The sequence below is a fragment of the Odocoileus virginianus genome, chromosome 23 (genome assembly GCF_023699985.2).
Source record: "Odocoileus virginianus isolate 20LAN1187 ecotype Illinois chromosome 23, Ovbor_1.2, whole genome shotgun sequence".
Lineage (NCBI taxonomy): Eukaryota > Metazoa > Chordata > Mammalia > Artiodactyla > Cervidae > Odocoileus > Odocoileus virginianus.
In genome coordinates, this window is record NC_069696.1 from 48,605,773 (window position 1) to 48,627,868 (window position 22,096).

At 36.7% G+C, this 22,096-nt stretch overlaps 1 protein-coding gene across 1 annotated transcript in view; it reads left to right on the forward strand.

The window, feature by feature from the left end:
* SLC5A8 (solute carrier family 5 member 8) overlaps nucleotides 1–22,096 on the forward strand; it is a 57,305-nt gene that overhangs the window by 31,563 nt on the left and 3,646 nt on the right. The window contains exons 8-12 of the mRNA XM_020881155.2: nucleotides 295–383; nucleotides 1,474–1,586; nucleotides 4,801–4,868; nucleotides 14,787–14,873; nucleotides 17,883–18,088. Of these exons, the coding sequence (XP_020736814.2) occupies nucleotides 295–383; nucleotides 1,474–1,586; nucleotides 4,801–4,868; nucleotides 14,787–14,873; nucleotides 17,883–18,088 (563 nt within the window). The remainder of the gene's footprint in view (nucleotides 1–294; nucleotides 384–1,473; nucleotides 1,587–4,800; nucleotides 4,869–14,786; nucleotides 14,874–17,882; nucleotides 18,089–22,096) is intronic.

The following is a 22,096-nucleotide window of genomic DNA, read 5'->3' on the forward strand; positions in this document are numbered from 1 at the left end:
GCAACTCTATGAGATTAGAATTATTATTCCTATTTTACAGATGAGGAAACTGAGGCTTAGAGAAACTAAATAACAAAAGCCACATCTGTCTGAATCCAGAGCCTGTATCCTTAACTACTATTCTATTTTTTTATTTAAATGTTAGCAGGTAAAGAGTTTAATTTTTCATATTTGGAAATTTCAGTTGTGTGGAATATCTTCCTTTAGTTCTTAAATAGCACAAGATAAATGAGATGTTAATTAATTTTATTTCATAGCCAACAGTACTCAAGAGTAAATTTTGAAATTTTTCAGCTCATGCCTTATTTGGTACTGGACATTCTGCAAGATTATCCAGGACTTCCTGGACTCTTTGTGGCCTGTGCTTACAGTGGAACATTAAGGTATGAACTAGGACTCTAATAATACAAGTTTTCCCTCTTGGGATGTTTCTTTTATTATTGGATATTTGGGGGGATAAGGTTGAATTCTGGACATGCGCACAAATGGCCCCAAATAGGCAATTATTCCATGTCTCCTTTCTGTCAGTCTGACTCTTCTCCTTGAGGGTTGGCTGTCTGTTGCCATAAATCTTTGCTTTTATCTTTAGTCCCTACTGTCTAAAACATCATCACATACCCAATACAGTCACGATAATGATAATCAGTTGATGGTAAATTTTGCTGATGGTCAAAATAAGGACCTACAGTGTTAGTTTAAAATATGATTGTAACTAAAGCATGGTCAAATGGAAAACTGAGAATACAAATCTCCTGTTACATGCTGAATAATACTGTCCAAAGGATCTTGTTTTGTGTTTGAGCTTATTCATTGTACTTTGTTCCTGTGTTATACTAATTATTATCATGTACAACATATGTTAGTGAAGATCCAGCAAATTAATATTGTTAATATTTATGGTGAACGTTAGAGAGGACTTATGATAGTCCTTTCTATGCACGAAGAAAAATGTGCTTTAAAGTCATTATATAGTAATACTGCATGATCTAAGAAATTCTTTCATGGATAATAAGGATTAATGGCAAAATGGAAGCAACATTAAATTATCCTTTCTCACTATTAAGCCTATGGATTTGCCTGAATCATTCTTAGATGACAGTTTCCAGAAAGAGGATGATGTAATTATTAAAAAATAATGTAGTAGGTAAAATAGGTAAAAAGACAAAGTCCTACTATATAACACAGGAAACTGTACCCAACATCTTATAATAAACCATAATGGAAAATAATATGAAAAATAATATGTATGTATACATTAATATGTATATTAATATATGCATATATATACTGAATAACTTTGCTGTATGCCAGAAACTACCACAACATTGTACATCAACTATACTTATAATTTAAAAAGTAATGCAGTAGAAATCTGGTTATATTTCAGAAGTGACAATCTTTCCTTTTTCTTACTCCTAGCTAAGGCATTATTAAAGTTAACATGCACGTTACGAACTTGGTTTTCCCCCGCAGCACAGTGTCCTCCAGCATCAACGCCTTAGCCGCAGTGACCATGGAAGACCTAGTGAAACCTCGCTTCCCGTCTCTCTCAGAAAAGTCTCTCTCTTGGGTTTCACAAGGAATGAGTAAGCTTTCATTTCACAATTCCATCTTAACTCTGGGAGATCATTTTTAGAGATACCAGAAATTATTTTCCATGGAAAATAGTGTTAATGTATGCATGCATGTGACTTAATGCAGTCATGGCCATATTTGCAATCAAGATTTGGGATATACTTCAAACAATTGTCCGGTGACCACAAGGAACAATTTCCAGGGGTCCTATGTGGCTAACTTTCTTTTCTACCTTCTTCCTATACCAAATCTATGTTAGAATTCTTAGCTACTATTAAAAATTCAGTTTCATCCATGTCAATGTATGGCAAAAACCACTACAATATTGTAATTAGCCTCCAACTAATAAAAACAAATGGAAAAAAAAAGAAGACACAAAAGAAAAATAAATAAATAAAAATTCAACCCCTTTCCATCAACCGCAGTTTTAAGAAATATCCTTAGTTTGGAACCAAGAGTCACACTTTTTCTCTATTACCTAAGAGGGCACTGACAGTTTAAGATATATAGTCTTATGTGTATGGGTTGAAGGTAAAGAAACAGAGTGTTATGATTTTTTTTTAACCAATCTTGATTGTTCTATCTGTATGTGTAGGCTGTCCAGGAGATAGTCAATAAAATTGTATGAGGAATGCTCAACTTTATTCAATATGAATTCTCAAATTCATAGATTGTAGGATCTTATTAGGGGTTAAATATCATCTTGAATGGAAAGATATTTAACCTCAATTGCTAAATGTCCCAGATGCAGTATTTGACTCAGAGAAACCTAACTAGTGCACCTCTTCATTTTCATTTGGGTATACTTGTTTCAGGATGAATGACTAACAAATTAGTTTTTTAAAAAAGAATCTTTAACCTCAACTTAATAGCGCTAGTAGACTGTCAAAGAAATAGTAAATAATATTCTGTTTTATACCACAATTCTGTATGTAATTGCCATGACTGTAGCCTGGAATACATACTTAATTTATATTCTTCAGTGTCCCCTAAATTTAAATAGCATTGAATTATTTTATTATGTACCTGATTTTAATCCTGGAACATGATTTTTTAAAAAATGATATAATGCTTCCTTAAAGGACATTTAGATGGGCTCATTATGGGATTGTTGAAGCTGTATGGTTTAGTAGAATAAATAGAAGCTTTTGAAGCCAGACAGACTTGCTGGCCTCACCAAACTGCTTCACTAATTTACTAACTGTTAGCCTTGAGCAGGAGAAGGCAATGGCACCCCACTCCAGTACTCTTGCCTGGAAAATCCCATGGACAAAGGAGCCTGGTGGGCTGCAGTCCATGGGGTCGCTAAGAGTCAGACACGACTGAGCGACTTCACTTTCACTTTTCACTTTCATGCATTGGAGAAGGAAATGGCAACCCACTCCAGTGTTCTTGCCTGGAGAATCCCAAGGATGGGGGAGCCTGGTGGGCTGCCGTCTATGGGGTCGCACAGAGTCGGACACGACTGAAGCGACTTAGCAGCAGCAGCAGCAGCCTCGAGCAAGGGCTTCCCGGGTGGTTTGGTGGTAAAGAACTTGCCTGCAGTGCAGGAGATGTGGGTTCAGTCACTGGTTTCGGAAAAATCCCTTGGAGAAAGAAATGGCAACCCACTCCAGTATTGTTGCCTAGAAATTCCAGGGACAGAGGAGCCTGGCAGGCTGTAGGCCATGGGGTTGCAAAAGAGTAGGATATGACTTAGTGACTATGCAACGACAAAGCCTTGAGCAAACCCAGTTGAGCCTCTGTTTCTTTATATGTAAAATGAAAACAAAAATTATTCACTTTGTGGGTACTGTGAGATTTAGAGATAATCCATGTAAAACAAGAGGTACTAGCTAATACTCAAGGAATGATGTTGATGATGATTAATAACAAGTTGACTCCACTAGTGTAGATGAATCTTTCATTCATTTTGAAGGGTTGAATATAATCATTATGTTGAGGTATGTAACATGGCAAATGACTTAAATGTTTCTGATAATTTGAGTACAAAAAAACCACAATGGTGACCATTCATGAGCTACCAAATAGAGAAGAATTTAGTATGTTGGAAATACTATTTATATTAGGATTTAGAGACATGGAAAATCATTGCAATAAAGCTCTTTTAAAAAAAATTAATGTAAAGTTTTCTGTTCAGGCACAATGAGATTATTTACTCACTCTGCTTAACAAAGGTGTGAGTGCTTTTGTAAGTAAGACAGAAATAACATAAGAAATACACTAATATTTTTATGAATAAATTTCTCACTCATTTTATTTTTTATATTTTGAAGCTTATATGTGGGAAATTATATTAAGGGATTTCAGGTGAGTTTTGTTGAATGGAAATCTTTAAAAATAAAACTGGGGGGTTGGAATTTTCTTATGTGTGTTAGTTGCTCAGTTGTGTCCAGCTCTTTGCAACCCCATGGACTGTAGCCTACAAGGCTCCTCTGTTCATGGGATTTCCCAGGCAGGAATACTGGAGTAGGTTGCCATTCCCTTCTCCAGAATTTTCCTAAAGCAATTTCAAAAGTAAAATGTGTAGTTAGAGAAAATCTGGAAAATACTGAAAGCCAAAAGACAAAAAAAATTCATAAACTGACCACCAGTGATAGCTTGAGAATTTCTATAAAGAAGTTTGGGGGAAAGAGTTTGGTAGAAGGGGAAAAATATAATACTTGTCTTCAAGTTGCCTTTCTTTGCTTTTGTTTAACAGGAAAGGTTTGTGAATATTGATGGAGATCATAAGAAGGCTAAAGGTCCTAAAATACTCTGGTGTGGATTGCCACTTCCCAGGAGAAATGAACACTTAAAGTCAGAAGACTTTCTGATGTTTATTACTCCCTTCCCCATCAGAGCAGAGCTAAGCTGTGTCCTGTTTTTGGCAAAGTGAAAAGAGAGACCTGAGCTTTCCTTTACAAACAATGTTTATGGAGGATTAGAAGAGTAACACAATGGTTTTTAGTTTTAAAATACCTATAGTTAATTTTAGGGATTCTTTACTTATATAACCTAAGGTAGTAAATCCTGGGACACAATATCAGGGTTTTCTTTCCTCTTGCACACTGCTGACGCTGTAGAGAAACAGCCCGTTGCCTTTTTACCTGACTCCGAGGTAGGTGGCCATTCTTCATGATAGTCATATTACACACTTTGAATCAAGGTGTGGTAGCTTGTTCTATTGAGAATTCTAATCCTCTGAATCTGGATTTCGCGATGGCTTTTATGTCATCCATATAGGTGTGCTGTTTGGAGCCCTGTGTATTGGCATGGCTGCACTGGCTTCACTAATGGGAGCTTTGTTGCAGGTAAGAGCTAATCCTCAAAGGTTTAAGTCATAATCACTAAATTCTTCTTTTTTAAAAAAAGTTGATGTGATTTCTAGACTTCTCTCTTTATATATCTACCCATAGACATACCAAGGAACAGATGTGACTAAAGTCTTTAAAATTTTTTTAATTGAAATTTCCATTTTGAGATAATCATAGGTTTACATGTAATAGTGAAAAATAATGCAGAGAGACTCCACACACCCTTTAGCCAGTTTCCTCAATGGTGAGAGACCTAGGTTACTTTTCCCTGTGGATGTCCAGTTGCTCTAACACCACTTGTTGTAAAAACTATCTCTCTTCCATTGATTGCCTTTGCACCTATGTGAAAAATCAGTGGAGGATATTTTTATGAGTCTATTTTTGGTTTCTTTGCTCTATTCCATTGATCTGTGTGTATATCCATCTGCCAAGATCACACAGTCTTGATTACTATCACTTTGTAATAAATCTTGAATCCAGATTTACTGATTCCTTCCACTTTATTGTTATTTTTCAAAATTGTTTTAACTATTTTAGTTCCTTTACCTTCCTATATAAAGCTTAGAATAATCTTCTCTTCATATATATATATATATATTTATATATAAACCCTGCTTAGATTTTGATAATATTGCCTTAAACCTATATAACAACTTGGGAACATTTTTACCACATTGCATCTTTTAATCCATAAATGTAGTATGTCTCTTCACTTATTTAGATCATCCCTAAGTTTTTCCACCACCAACTGTGTAATTTTTATAAGCCCCATTTATATTTAGTTAGATGTATACCTAAGTATTTAATTTTTTGAGTAATTTAAATGATACTGTATTTTTAATGTTGGTGTCCATGTGTTTGTTAATGTATAAGAGATACAATTGATTTTGTATATTTGTCTATATCATGTGACCTTGTTGAGTTTACTTATTGGTTTCTGAGATTCTCTTCAACTTCAGATAGGGACAGTTTCATATCTTCTCTTCCAATTTGCATGTGTACCTTTTGTTTCCTTATTGCTTCGATTTGTTATTATTATTATTATTATACTATTCCTGTGGCTTCAGTTTCCACATCATGTTGAATAAGTGGAGGGAGAGTGAACACCATTGCCTTGTTGCCCAGTCTGAATGAGGAAAGTGAAAGTGAAAGTTGCTCAGTTGTGTCCTACTCTTCGCGACCTCATGGGCCATACAGTCCATGGAATTCTCTAGGCCAGAATACTGGAGTGGGTAGCCTTTCCTTTCTCTAGGGAGTCTTCCTAACCCAGGGATTGAACCCAGGTCTCCTGCATTGAGGGCAAATTCTTCACCCGCTGAGCCATGAGGGAAGCCGCTGAATGAGGAAAGCATTTAGTAATTCATTCTTGAGTCCATTAGCTGTGGGAGTTTTGTATACCCCTTTTACCAAATTAAGGAAATTCCCCTTTACTCCTATTTTACTGACAGTTTTTATCATGAATGAGTGTTGAAATTTGTCAGATGATTTTTCAGCATCATTTGATATAACAATATGATTTTCTTCTTTAGTCCTTTGACATGGTATATTATCCTGATTGATTTTCAAATGTTGATCCAGCCTTGCATTTCTGAAATGAACCTCACTTGGTCATAGCATATAGTTATTTTTATATCTTGCTGAATTCTATTTGATGATATTTTATTAAGAATTTTTACATCTATATTCATGAGATACTGATCTGTAGTAATTTTTTTTTTTTGTAATGTCATCATCTGGATTTGGTATTAGGATCATACCAGCTTCATAAAATAAATAGGAAAGAATTCTCTCCTTTTTTCTGAAAGAGATTGTGCAAAACTGGTGTTAATTCTTTGTTTGGTATAATGCTATTTGGTATAATGCTCTAGTGAAAGCATCTGCTCTTGGGGGTTTCTTTTTGGGGTAATTTAAAATTATGAATTCAGTTTCCTTAGTAGTTATACCTATTCAAATTACCTGTTTCTATTGGATGAATTATAAAATGGATCAAGGATTTGGTCTATTTTACCTAAGTTGTCAAATTTATGTTTGTGAAGTGATTCATAGTATTCCCTTCTTATGCTTTTGATATCTGCAGAGTTTGTAGTGTTAGCTCTTGTTTTATTCCTAATATTGGTAATTTTATCTTTTATCTATTTTTTAGTCTTGCTAGAGGTTTGTCAACTTTTATTGATATTTTCAAAGAATTAGCTTCTTGTTTCACTGATTTTTCCATATTGCTTTTCTGTTTTAAATCATCGCTTTTTGTTATTATCTTCATTATTTTCTTCCTTCTGCTTACTTTGGATTTTGTTCTTCTTGAGGCAGAACCTTAGATGATTGATTTCAGACTTTTCTTTATAATTTATGTGCTAATTGCTAAAATATTCCCTCTCAGCACTTTTAGCTGTGTCCCACAACTTTTCATATTTTGTATTTGTATTTTATTTGTTTTTTTTTTTTGTATTTGTGTTTTAAAATTTCCTTTGATATGTCCTTTTGACCCATGGATTGTTTATTTTTTTTTTCCATTTATTTTTATTAGTTGGAGGCTAATTACTTTACAACATTGCACTGGTTTTTGTCATACATTGAAATGAATTAGCCATGGATTTACATGTATTCCCCATCCCGGTCCCCGCTCCCACCTCCCTCTCCACCCAATCCCTCTGGGTCTTCCCAGTGCACCAGGCCCAAGCACTTATCTCATGCATCCAACCTGGGCTGGTGATCTGTTTCACCCTAGATAATGTACATGTTTCGATGCTGTTCTCTTGAAACATCCCACGCTCGCCTTCTCCCACAGAGTTCAAAAGTCTGTTCTATACATCTGTGTCTCTTTTTCTGTTTTGCATATAGGGTTATCGTTACCATCTTTCTAAATTCCATATATATGTGTTAGTATACTGTAATGGTCTTTATCTTTCTGGCTTACTTCGCTCTTTATAATGGGCTCCAGTTTCATCCATCTCATTAGAACTGATTCAAATGAATTCTTTTTTTTTTTTATACTTTTTTTTTTTTATTAGTTGGAGGCTAATTACTTTACATCATTACAGTAGTTTTTGTTATACATTGAAATGAATTAGCCATGGATTTACATGTATTCCCCATCCCAGTCCCCCCTCCCACCTCCCTCTCCACCCGATCCCTCTGGGTCTTCTCAGTGCACCAGGCCCGAGCACTTGTCTCATGTACCCAACCTGGGCTGGTTATCTGTTTCACCCTAGATAATATACATGTTTCAATGCTGTTCTCTTGAAACATCCCACCCTCGCCTTTTCCCAGAGTCCACAAGTCTGTTCTATACATCTGAGTCTCTTTTTCTGTTTTGCATATAGGGTTATCATTACCATCTTTCTAAAGTCCATATACATGTGTTAGTATACTGTAATGGTCTTTATCTTTCTGGCTTACTTTGCTCTGTATAATGGGCCCCAGTTTCATTCATCTCATTAGAACTGATTCAAATGAATTCTTTTTAATGGCTGAGTAATATTCCATGGTGTATATGTACCACAGCTTTCTCATCCATTTGTCTGCTGATGGGCATCTAGGTTGCTTCCATGTCCTGGCTATTATAAACAGTGCTGCGATGAACATTGGGGTGCACGTGTCTCTTTCAGATCTGGTTTCCTTTGTGTGTATGCCCAGAAGTGGGATTGCTGGGTCATATGGCAGTTCTATTTCCAGCTTTTTAAGAAATCTCCACACTGTTTTCCATAGTGGCTGTACTAATTTGCATTCCCACCAACAGTGTAAGAGGGTCCCCTTTTCTCCACACCCTCTCCAGCATTTATTGCTTGTAGACTTTTGGATAGCAGCCATCCTGACTGGCGTATAATGGTACCTCATTGTGGTTTTGATTTGCATTTCTCTGATAATGAGTGATGTTGAGCATCTTTTCATGTGTTTTTGTGCCATCCGTATGTCTTCCTTGGAGAAATGTCTGTTGAGTTCTTTGGCCCATTTTTTGATTGGGTCATTTATTTTTCTGGAGTTGAGCTGGAGGAGTTGCTTGTATATTTTTGAGATTAATCCTTTGTCTGTTGCTTTGTTTGCTATTATCTTCTCCCAATCTGAGGGCTGTCTTTTCACCTTGCTTATAGTTTCCTTTGTTGTGCAAAAGCTTTTAAGTTTCATTAGGTCCCATTTGTTTATTTTTGCTTTTGTTTCTAAAATTCTGGGATGTGGGTCATAGAGGATCCTGCTGTGATTTATGTCGGAGAGTGTTTTGCCTATGTTCTCCTCTAGGAGTCTTATAGTTTCTGGTCTTGCATTTAGATCTTTAATCCATTTTGAGTTTATTTTTGTGTATGTTGTTAGAAAGTGTTCTAGTTTCATTCTTTTACAGGTGGTTGACCAGTTTTCCCAGCACCACTTGTTAAAGAGGTTGTCTTTTTTCCATTGTATATCCTTGCCTCCTTTGTCGAAGATAAGGTGACCATAGGTTCATGGATTTATCTCTGGGCTTTCTATTCTGTTTCATTGATCTATATTTCTGTCTTTGTGCCAGTACCATACTGTCTTGATGACTGTGGCTTTGTAGTATAGTCTGAAGTCAGGCAGGTTGATTCCTCCAGTTCCATTCTTCTTTCTCAAGGTTACTTTGGCTATTCGAGGTTTTTTGTATTTCCATACAAATTGTGAAATTATTTGTTCTAGTTCTGTGAAAAATACCGTTGGTAGTTTGATAGGGATTGCATTGAATCTATAGATTGCTTTGGGTAGTATAGCCATTTTGACAATATTGATTCTTCCAATCCATGAACACATATTTCTCCATCTGTTTGTGTCCTCTTTGATTTCTTTCATCAGTGTTTTATAAAGTTTTCTATGTATAGGTCTTTTGTTTCTTTAGGTAGATATACTCCTAAGTATTTTATTCTTTTTGTTGCAATGGTGAATGGTATTGTTTCCTTAATTTCTCTTTCTGTTTTCTCATTGTTAGTGTATAGGAATGCAAGAGATTTCTGTGTGTTAATTTTATATCCTGCAACTTGACTGTATTCGTTGATTAGCTCTAGTAATTTTCTGGTAGAGTCTTTAGGGTTTTCTATGTAGAGGATCATGTCATCTGCAAACAGAGAGTTTCACTTCTTCTTTTCCTATCTGGATTCCTTTTACTTCTTTTTCTGCCCTGATTGCTGTGGCCAACACTTCCAAAACTATGTTGAATAGTAGTGGTGAGAGTGGGCACCCTTGTCTTGTTCCTGATTTCAGGGGAAATGCTTTCAATTTTTCACCATTGAGGGTGATGTTTGCTGTGGGTTTGTCATATATAGCTTTTACTATGTTGAGGTATGTTCCTTCTATTCCTGCTTTCTGGAGAGTTTTAATCATAAATGGATGTTGAATTTTGTCAAAGGCTTTTTCTGCATCTATTGAGATAATCATATGGTTTTTATCTTTCAATTTGTTAATGTGGTGCATTACATTGATTGATTTGCGGATATTAAAGAATCCTTGCATTCCTGGGATAAAGCCCCAACATTCGAATCATAGGAGTCCCAGAAGAAGAAGACAAAAGGAAAGGCCATGAAAAGTTACTCGAGGAGATAATAGCTGAAAACTTCCCTAAAATGGGGAAGGAAATAGCCACCCAAGTCCAAGAAACCCAGAGAGTCCCAAACAGGATAAACCCAAGGCGAAACACCCCAAGACACATATTAATCAAATTAACAAAGATCAAACACAAAGAACAAATATTAAAAGCAGCAAGGGAGAAACGACAAATAACACACAAAGGGATTCCCATAAGGATAACAGCTGATCTATCAATAGAAACCCTTCAGGCCAGAAGGGAATGGCAGGACATACTTAAAGTAATGAAAGAGAATAACCTACAACCTAGATTACTCTACCCAGCAAGGATCTCATTCAGATATGAAGAAGAACTCAAAAGCTTTACAGACAAGCAAAAGCTGAGAGAATTCAGCACCACCAAACCAGCTCTTCAACAAATACTAAAGGATCTTCTCTAGACAGGAAACACAGAAAGGTGGTATAAACGTGAACCCCAAACAACAAAATAAATGGCAACGGGACCATACCTATCAATAATTACCTTAAATGTAAATGGGTTGAATGCCCCAACCAAAAGACAAAGGCTGGCTGAATGGATACAAAAGCAAGACCCCTATATATGCTGTCTACAAGAGACCCACCTCAACACAAGGGACACACACAGACTAAAAGTGAAGGGCTGGAAAAAAATATTCCACGCAAACGGAGACCAAAAGAAAGCAGGAGTCGCAATACTCATATCAGATAAAATAGACTTTCAAATAAAGGGTATGAAAAGAGACAAAGATGGACACTACATAATGATCAAAGGATCAATCCAAGAAGAAGATATAACAATTATAAATATATATGCACCCAACATAGGAGCACCGCAATATGTAAGGCAAATGCTAACGAGTATGAAAGAGGAAATTAATAGTAACACAATAATAGTAAGAGACTTTAATACCCCACTCACAACTATGGATAGATCCACTAAACAGAAAATGAACAAGGAAACACAAACTTTAAAGGACACAATGGACCAGCTAGACCTAATTGACATCTATAGGACGTTTCACCCCAAAACAATCAACTTCACCTTTTTCTCAAGTGCACACGGAACCTTCTCCAGAATAGATCACATCCTGGGCCATAAATCTAGTCTTGGTAAATTCAAAAAAATTGAAATCATTCCAGTCATCTTTTCTGACCACAGTGCAGTAAGATTAGATCTCAATTACAGGAAAGAAATTATTAAAAATTTAAACATATGGAGGCTAAACAACACGCTTCTGAATAACCAACAAATCATAGAAGAAATCAAAAAAGAAATCAAAATATGCATAGAAATGAATGAAAATGAAAACACAACAACCCAAAACCTATGGGACACTGTAAAAGCAATGCTAAGGGGAAGATTGATAGCATTACAGGCCTACCTCAAGAAACAAGAAAAAAGTCAAATAAATAACCTAACTCTACACCTAAAGCAACTAGAGAAGGAAGAAATTAAGAACCCCAGGGTTAGTAGAAGGAAAGAAATCTTAAAAATTAGGGCAGAAATAAATGCAAAAGAAACTAAAGAGACCATAGCAAAAATCAACAAAGCTAAAAGCTGGTTTTTTGAAAAAATAAACAAAATTGACAAACCATTAGCAAGACTCATTAAGAAACAAAGGGAGAAGAACCAAATTAACAAAATGAGAAACGAAAATGGAGAGATCACAACAGACAACACTGGAATACAAAGGATCATAAGAGACTATTACCAGCAGCTCTATGCCAATAAAATGGACAGCTTGGAAGAAATGGACAAGTTCTTAGAGAAGTATAACTTTCCAAAACTGAACCAGGAAGAAATAGAAGATCTTAACAAACCCATCACAAGCAAGGAAATTGAAACTGTAATTAGAAATCTTCCAGCAAACAAAAGCCCAGGACCAGATGGCTTCACAGCTGAATTCTACCAAAAATTTAGAGAAGAGCTAACACCTATCTTACTCAAACTATTCCAGAAAATTGCAGAAGAAGGTAAACTTCCAAACTCATTCTATGAGGCCACCATCGCCCTAATTCCAAAACCAGACAAAGATGCCACAAAAAAAGAAAACTATAGGCCAATATCACTGATGAACATAGATGCAAAAATCCTTAACAAAATTCTAGCAAACAGAATCCAACAACATATTAAAAAAATCATACACCATGACCATGGATTGTTTGAAAGTATATTACTTAGTTTCTAAGTGTTTGGAGATTTTCCTGTTATCTTTCTGCTATTGATTTCTAGTTTCATTCCAAGGTGGTCAGAGAACACATTCTGTATGATTTTAATTCTTCAGAATTTGCTGAAGTCTGTTTGATAGCCCAGGATATAGTATCTTGGTATCTGTTACAGGGGAACCTGAAAGGAATGTGTGCTTTGCTGTTAAGTGTATATTCTATAAGTGTCAATTATTATTAGATCTTCTCTTTGATGGTTCTGAGTTCTTCTGTATCCTTCTGATTTTCTGTTTAGCACTCTTTAATTGTTTAAGTCTTATTTTTTCTTCAAGTTTCAACTTAAACACTATTTTCTAAAAAGGCTCCTTCTGTTACCTGGATAGGTTTGAGTTCCCCTCTATTATGTTCCCAGAGCACCTCATATTTCTCTTATCATCCCATTATAATACTTTATTGCAGTTATTTATTTAGTGTCTGTTTTACTAAATAGGTTATAATTCCATGAAGGTGAGGATTATGTCATTGTTCTTTGATAATGTGCCAAATATCTGGTACAGTACCTAAGACAAAGTAGATGTTTTATACATTCAGGTTGAATGTATTTATGTATTGGTTCATAAATATCTACTTATCTGATCACCCCCAAGTGGTCCATGAAATTTCCATGGCCACCTGGGTCTGACTCTGGGACCCTGGGACCTCAGCATGACCCAGAAACTTGAAGGTTAATGCTAGGCGTAGCAAGTCCTCCAGACTCCCGCTTCAGGCCTAGGATTTGGTTCCTTTCTGGCCAGTTGTTTCTTAGTGTATACCAGCTGTTAAAACAGTGTGCTCTCATCCTGATTGCATGAATGAATGAATGATTTAGGTCTAGAAACTCTATCTGGTACACCTAAGCTATAACCAACAAAACTCCTGTTAGTATGCTTTCCTTCATAGTCTGAATTACTATTTAGAGCTCTTATTATGATTGATTCCCCCTTTCCCTCGCTTTTCATGTACCAGCTCTGGCCTGAGGGTAGGTAATGGGATATTCTAGGAGATTCATCATGACTTGAAGACAGCTCTTCCTTGCTTCATCTCTAACCAAGGTCTTATTCCTGAGACAAGTACTTGGTGGGGAGACTATTCCTTGTATCTCCAGAGCTGGCTCTAGCTCACACTGTCAGTGACCACCACATGTGCCAAGTGACTTTGCACATTTTGCAAAACTCTGCCTTCCTTCCTACTGGACTCTGGTTCAGGAGACATTGTGAAATGATTCCTTAGGACCATATTCTGAGTCCACATTCTCCTTGAACACTAGTTCTTCTGTCATCATATCCTCACTCCCTCCCTAGTCCACTAGGTAGAGCTCTTTTCTTGTTTTTTGTTTATTTGCTTGTTTGTTGTTTGTTTTTTAACCCAGAGCTGCAGTCTATACCCTCTAAATTTTTTTTAACTGACATTTTTTCTTTAATGTATTAATTCTGTTCCATCTGTCCCTTTTTCTTTGTGAACAAACCAGTGCATCCCTGATTCTTCTTTGACGGTTCTATTCACTCTCAAAAGTTAGCCATCTGAATATTGTGAACATACATCTCTTGAATGTTTCAGCTATTTGCACTTTTGCATTCTTCACACTGTAAACTTTTGTCACTATCATGATTTTGGCATCTGTCCATCAAAGCAAAGGTTGCAGTTAGCCAATCAGGTTAAAACTTTCTTTGTGATTTGATCAATCTTTTTTTGTTTGTTTTTGTTTTTTTTAATCTTTTTTTTTTTTTTTTGAAGTTACATTTCTCATTCTAGTTCTATCCTTAGGAAATCAAGGATAGCACTGAGTTTTGTTGCCATCTCTGGTCACTTAGTAGTACTTATCCATAATCTTGTTTTGCAGAGCATTTTGAGACTACCAAAGCACAAAGGAGTGATGTGATTATTGACATCTATAAGAACAATGCTAGGAAGAGTAGTGTCCCTCTTGCCTCATAGTCCTCTGTCCTCTTTGTAGTTTGCTTCTTTTATTGAGGATACTTAATGAACAGATAGAACCTGAGCCTGAGATTCAGAAACTTCCAGGTTCTAATTATCCCTTTGTCAGTGGCAAGGCTGCCATAATATTCAGGAGTCTGAGTTTAAATCCTCATCTCAATGAAATTACTTTTAAATGTTTTAACTTTGGATTTCTGATTGCTGATTGATGACTTCTTATTAATTTTGTAGGCAGCACTCAGCATATTTGGCATGCTTGGTGGGCCACTAATGGGCTTGTTTGCCTTGGGGATTTTGGTTCCCTTTGCCAACTCAATTGTAAGTATAAAAGATGAATATATGTAAAGTCTACTTTTCCAACTACAGTAGCATTTCTACAATTTTTCTCTATTGTAAAGTTATGGTTCCTTTGATACCTGTTATTAGTGGCTCATCTTGATGATTTAAGTTATTCGTGTTGACTTTGCTGGGACACACAACGAATGTACTATGGGACCCTGCATGTGTGAAACTAAATGGAAACTGCCCGAACAATATATACTGTGACTGCTGCTGCTGCTAAGTCGCTTCAGTCGTGTCCGACTCTGTGAGACCCCATAGACGGCAGCCCACCAGGCTCCCCCGTCCCTGGGATTCTCCAGGCAAGGACACTGGAGTGGGTTGCCATTTCCTTCTCCAATGCCTGAAAGTGAAAAGTGAAAGTGAAGTCACTCAGTTGGTCCGACTCTCAGCGTCCCCATGGACTGCAGCCCACCAGGCTCCTCTGCCCATGGGATTTTCCAGGCAAGAGTACTAGAGTGGGGTGCCACTGCCTCCTCCAATATTGTGACTATCACATAATTATAGAAAAACACAATCATAACTAAAATATGATATTGCTGTTTAGTCACTATGTTGTGTCTGACTCTTGTAACCCACCAGGCTCCTCTGTCCATGGGATTTTCCAGGCAAGAATACTGGAGTGGGTTGCCATTTCCTTTTTCAGGGGATCTTCTTGACCCAGGGATTGAGCTTGTGTCTCCTGCACTGGCAGGCAGATTCTTTACCATTGAGTCACTGGGGAAGCCCAAAAGATAATATTAAAGAGTATCATAAAAATATAATAAAATAAAGTGTATCATGAAGCACAACTAAAGGATATATATTATGAAATAATACATAATATGATATATAATATAATACAATATATTATGAATGTTGGGCTTCCCAGGTGGTGCTCAAGGTAAAGAACTTTCCTGCCAATGCAAGAGATGTAAGAGACGCAGGTTTGATCCCTAGGTTGGGAAGATCCCCTGGAGGAGGGCACGACAACCCACTCCAGTATTCTTGCCTGGAGAATCCCAAGGACAGAGGAGACGGGCAGGCTACAATCCCTAGGATCTCACAGAGTCAGACATGACTGAAGCAACTTAGCATGCACATTATGAATATTATATAACTAAAGAACAACATTTTGTTTTCATTTATTTTTTATCCTTCATGAGAATTAATCATTAAGGTTTAAAGGAGATCAACAGCCTTGGATATGAAAGATTTCAGGGCAGTGGAGCCAAGGATACCTGTGAATAGCCAGAGTACAGTAAAGAGAAGCAATAAGATAAATTCTTTGCCACTTTGGTCAGAAACTGTTCTCCTGATATTTAAGGATGTAACTGCAACAACGTGGTTCTGTTCCCAAAGGGGTAATCATAATTGAGAATTGGATTCAGAAAGAAGTGATAGCTCTGTTCTTCTATATAGATATATCTGTGCTTTGAGGTGCTCTAAGTTTTGTTTAGAATAAATGAAATTGAAATAATTTCTCTGAAAGTGAGGAGGAACACTACGACTTTAGTCCTGTTATAAAGCTGAGGTTTAGGAAAAACTTATTATATACGCGGTTGTTTCAGACAGATGGAGAATAACTGCAGAACTTTATATTTAGAATTCCATTTTCCTCATTAGGGATTGGTAAGGCAGATACAAGTAAGGGCTATTATCATTGTTATTATTGTTAATAATAATTCTCCATGATGTATCATATGAAATCCTAGCTTAGTAGAAATGAATCACAGTGAAAGAGGGCAGTTCATGTCCACTTCAGAATGTTGAAGTTTTGATGAGATTCTTTGCATTATGAAATGCAAGTGGTTGGTTGAGTGCCTGAAATATTAAAAGAAGATTGACTTTTGATTTTTGACACTTATTGCCACCACGAGAGTCCTCCAGAAATGCTATAGCTGACTAGGTCCAACTTGTCCTTAGCAGAGGAAGTAAGATACTGTTATTTCTGTTGTAATAATCTGATCATTATTCTTAAAGTGAGGGGAGAAATTTCACCACAGAGAAAGGGGCTTTCCAGCAAGATTCACTTTCAACTGCATCATTTGGAACTAGGGCTTAAATCATTTGAGGAGTGACTAACTATCAAAAACAGTTTGATTACTGGTGAACAGTAGGAGCAGAGTAACCCAAGTCTTCCAAAGATTGTGAAACCAACTGTCTTTAGAGAGGACATTTCCACTTATCTCTGGAAATGCTTGGCTTTGTTATATGTACCACTGCAGTCATTTGTGAAAAGACCTTGCTATTGTCCCCTAATTTACAATCATGCATGTTGCTAAGTAAAGGAATAAATTCTGTGGATGCTTTCTTCTTCATAGCCTGTTGCTCATGCATGCATGTGTGCTAAGTCACTTCAGTCTTGTCTGACTCTTTGCGACCCTAGAAACTGTAGGCCACCAGGCTCCTCTGTCCATGGGATTCTCCAGCAAGAATACTGGAGTGGGTTGCCGTGCCCTCCTCCAGGGGATCTTCCCAACATAGGGATAGAACCTGAGTCTCTTAGGTCTCCTGCATTGACAGGCAGGTCCTTTACTACTAGCGCCACCTGGGAAGCCCCTGTTGCTCATATGACATGCCATTTTTTAATTTTTTGTAAATTATGTAGAAGTGGAGGGAACAGTTGGCTTGAAGTCAACTGCATATCTGTCTGTTGTGGTCATTGGATGTAAAGAGATGAAAAGGCCAGAACAGAGTGCTGGTCATGCAGACAGAGTGGAAGGCATGGAATTATGAGATATGTAAAGAAAAATGAAGAGGAATTGGTGGTTGGCAAGATAGGGATATAAAATAGGGGCTGGGGGTTCCAGAGACCAGGGCTCTGGGCTGAGGGACCTGGGACCCATGCTGCCCTTGGCAAGAGGCAGGGAGCTTGCAAGGGAGAAGAGTTTTAGGAGGGAAGCTGGTAAATTTGATTTGGACCGTGTTGAACTTAAGTTCCTAATGCTAACTTCTATTTTAAAGCAAACTGTATTATTTGTTTTGAAAGACACTTCTGTTTTGCAGGGAGCACTTGGGGGTCTGCTGTCTGGATTTGCCGCTTCTTTGTGGGTCGGAATTGGAGCTCAGCTTTATCCCCCACTTCCTGAGAGAATGATGCCGTTAAGACTTGAAACCTATGGCTGTAACAGCACATACAATGGAACAAGTTGGATGACAACCACAGAAACGCCATTTTCTACCAGTGCCTTTCAAGTGCACAACATTGAAAGGTAATGAATCGAGCTTTGTTACGTCATATTTGAAAAAGTGAATGTGACAGATAGACAACCTCTGTTGCTCTTTGTCTTGCCTGCAGTGCTGTGATTTTTGCCCAATTCTTAAATGAGGAGAGTGTGTGTGGCTTTCTGGCTATTATATTTTTTTCAGAAATAGCAAAAAAAAAAAAGCCATATTTTCTTAATTTCAATAAAAACTCCCACTTTTCCATCAGATGCAAAGAAGACTTGAATAGTAACAAAAAATTCTACTATGTGTAAATGCTGACAAATATTAGTTCCACTTGAATGAAAAGTTGTCTTTGTCCACTGAAAAACCTTTAAAATAAAAAGCAAAATTATAAAAGACACATTGCATAGATAGTCTTTGAAGTATAACTTTTACCAACTAGAAGCTACAATGCATCGAAATATGTTGGATAATTGCTGTTTGTTCAGTTTTAAATATTCTGAATCTTTAGAGCATTGGCAATGAGTTGCAGCTGTGATCTTCCTGTTAGAGTTTTCAGTTACGCAGTACATTTTTGAGCTCTGGCTACTGATGTAATCTGATTTAATGAAATAATGTAGACTTTTGGTTGGAGAAGGAAATGGAAACCCACTCCAGTATTCTTCCCTGGGAAATTCCATGGACAGAGGAGCCTGGTGGGCTATAGTCCATGGGATCACAAAGAGTCAGATACGACTGAGTGAGTTTCACTTAGTGACTAAACAGCAACAGACCTTTTGGTGCATCACTGTTACACAGTACAGTGGGTGTGAGAGCAAGACTACCCTTAGTGGGTATATACATCTTCAGTTTTAAAGCGAAAAACCCATGGATGCCTTCAAGGAATGCAAAGATGAGGGCACTTCCCCTAAAGCATTGCCCCAGTTCCAGCTTGCCTAGAATGAAGCCACTGGAGAATCATTTCTTTTGAGACACGACATGGCATCTCCCTCTTAAAATGGGACACACTCCTGGGAGAAGGAATGTGACCATACATACAAACTCATTGGTGATTCAGAGGGAATTCAGCTATGAGAATACTTGTGTGGGAGTCAGGGCTGGTAGTCTGCATGGGTAAAGAGAAAAGGTACTTCTAGGGCCTGAGGCATGTGTGGGGGAAGGTTTGACTAGATGGGGATGCTATGGAGATAAGGGCACAGAAATACAGGGCATATTCTGGATAAGGATGAATGCATTTATAGGGTGGAGCTCAGGAAGTCATTAGAGAGAAGGGAGAAGTGATGAGTTAGTTAAGGGAGAAGTGATGAGTTAGTTAAGGGAGAAGTGATGAGTTAGTTAAGGGAGAAGTGATGAGTTAGTTAAGGGAGAAGTGATGAGTTAGTTAAGGGAGAAGTGATTAAGGGTAAGTGGCAGGATGTTGAAGTTGTACTGTTCATTTCACAATTTTTCTTAGTGTTTGTCCTGATTATGTAGATGTACCTTTTAATTTAAAGGCAGATTGGTTATTTGGATTTCCAAAATACACAAATTAGCTGAGGTCTACTATGTGCCTGGTACCATAATAATCACTGTTCTGTGTTAGCTTATTTATAAAATAGCTCAGCTAATAAACGAGAATTTTTGAGCATGAACTAAGTACCCACAAGAATGATTATAAGCAAAGTTGAAATGTAGATTAGCATAGACTTCAGGGATGTACTAATACTTGAAGAATGCAGAAGTTGGCTAGAAGAGAAGGTTCTTGTCACAGAAAATGACCCAAACGGAAGTTGGACAAGAGAATAAACAAGTAACACATTGTGAAACATAGTATTCACAGTCTATCATGACAACCAGAAGGAGGAGGAGCCTAATGATTCCTGAGTGAAAGATTCTTTTTTAGAGGAGTGTGACCACGGTTGAAATAATCAGGTGAACAAGATCAGGCAGGGGGAGGAGGGGGGGGGGGAAGGAAGGAGTGTATGTTGCAGAATGAAGGCAACATATGCAAATCAGGAAGGCCTGAAGCCACATGGTGTCTTAGGACATCATGCACAGTTCAGCATGACTAGAGTCCAAGGGGAGAGAACAAACAGCTAAAGGTGAAGTAGGATACTCTTGTTGCCTAGATATTAGGCTTCAATTGCTCAGATTCAGTTTTCACTTTTTAAGTTCCTAATACTTGATGGGTACATAACTTTCATTTCCCTTATGATTAATGAAGTTTGATATCTTTTTACATGTCTGTTGGGCATTTGTATAACTACTTTTGTGAACTTTTGTGACTTTATTGAAATCTTTGGTCCATTTTAAAATGAGTTCTCTGTTTTTATTTATTTAAGTTTTCTTGACATATTCTAGGTAAAAGATAAGTTTTGAAAATATTTTTCTCCCACCCTGTAGCTTACCTTTTTACTCTCTTAGTGATGCTTTTTAGTGGTCAGAATTTCTTAATTTTAGTTGAGTTCAACTTATCAGTCTCTTTCTATATGGTTAGTCTTTTGTGAGTCCCATTTAAGAAATCTTTGCCTACCTTGAGGTCATAAAGATATTCCTCTAATTTTTTTATTTAAAAGCTTTCTTATGCACCATTTCCATTTGTGAATTGTAATCCACTTTGGAATTGATTTCAAGTGGTCAAGATTCATTTTTTTCCCCATATGGATATTCTATTAGCCAAAAACCATTTATTGAAAATACCCTCTTTTTGTGCCATTTTCCCATGCAGTGGCAACTATGACATAAACCCAATGACTATTTTTTGTGGGTCAGTTTTTTGATTTTCTATTCTGTTCTGTTTTGTCTGTCTTTGGCCCAATATATCACATTATCTTAAGTTCACTAGCTAACCTCTATGTTTCCCTTCTTTCTGGGATCTTGACCCCTTAAGTTCTAATTGCCATGATCTCTCTGAGGTCTACAAAAACCTGACTCATCCCATCTCCAAATTTTCAAATATTACTTTTGGCTGGATGATGGGTCTATCAAAGCTGAATGTGGAATCCTAGAGCAGTTGTTTTAGAAGCATATCAGATCATGTCACTTCTCCACTTAAAATACTACAATGTGCCTTCCAGGTCTACCCACACTGCTGGAAATATAAGTGAAATAAGTCAGACAAACACAAATACTATATGATATCTCTTATATGTGGAATCTAAAAAAAAATAACAAAATAATAAAGATAACAAAGAGGCAGAGAAGTGGGGAGGGGCAATATAGGGGCAAGGGATTAAGAGGTAAAAACTATTAGGTATAAAATAAGCTACAAGGACATAAGTACAACATAGTATGTATAGCCAATATTTTATAATAACTGTAAATGGAATATAATCTTAAAAAATTGTGGATCACTATATTTTACACCTAAAATGCCCAGCTGGATGAATCACAAGCTGGAATCAAGATTGCCAGGAGACATCATTTAAAAGTGGACATTTGATTTCCAAAATTCATGGAATTTTTAAAGTATCTTTGACATTAATTTCTCATTTTGATATTAATGTCTCATTTAAATGCTTTCTTCTCTACAATCAAAATGAGAATTATTATGTTTATTAATTTGTTTACTTAATCACTACACATCTCGTTTATTTATTTATTTATTTTTTTCAGATATGTTAGATATATTAGAAATCAAACAAATGATTTTTCCCTCCAAATCTAATTTTCTTCTACATGCCAAATTTTAGTATTGCCAACATTTTTTTTGTATTGCCAACATTTAATCAGTGCAAACACAAAAATATTGAGGATATTACCTTCTATTTCTATTATCTGAACTTTAATCATGAATTAACGTTGATTTGTTTTTATTTTTTTTTATCTTTTTTTTTCTATTTTTATTAGTTGGAGGCTAATTACTTTACATCATTACAGTAGTTTTTGTCATACATTGAAATGAATTAGCCTTGGATTTACGTGTATACACATCTCGTTTAGAATGTAAACTTCCTGAGGGCAGGAACCCCCTTGTCCACCTTCTCAATGGCAGACTTTTCAGTGACAAGAACAGTGCCTGGAACACAAAGCAGAGGGGAATGAATAATGAATGAATAAATGAACAGAATGAA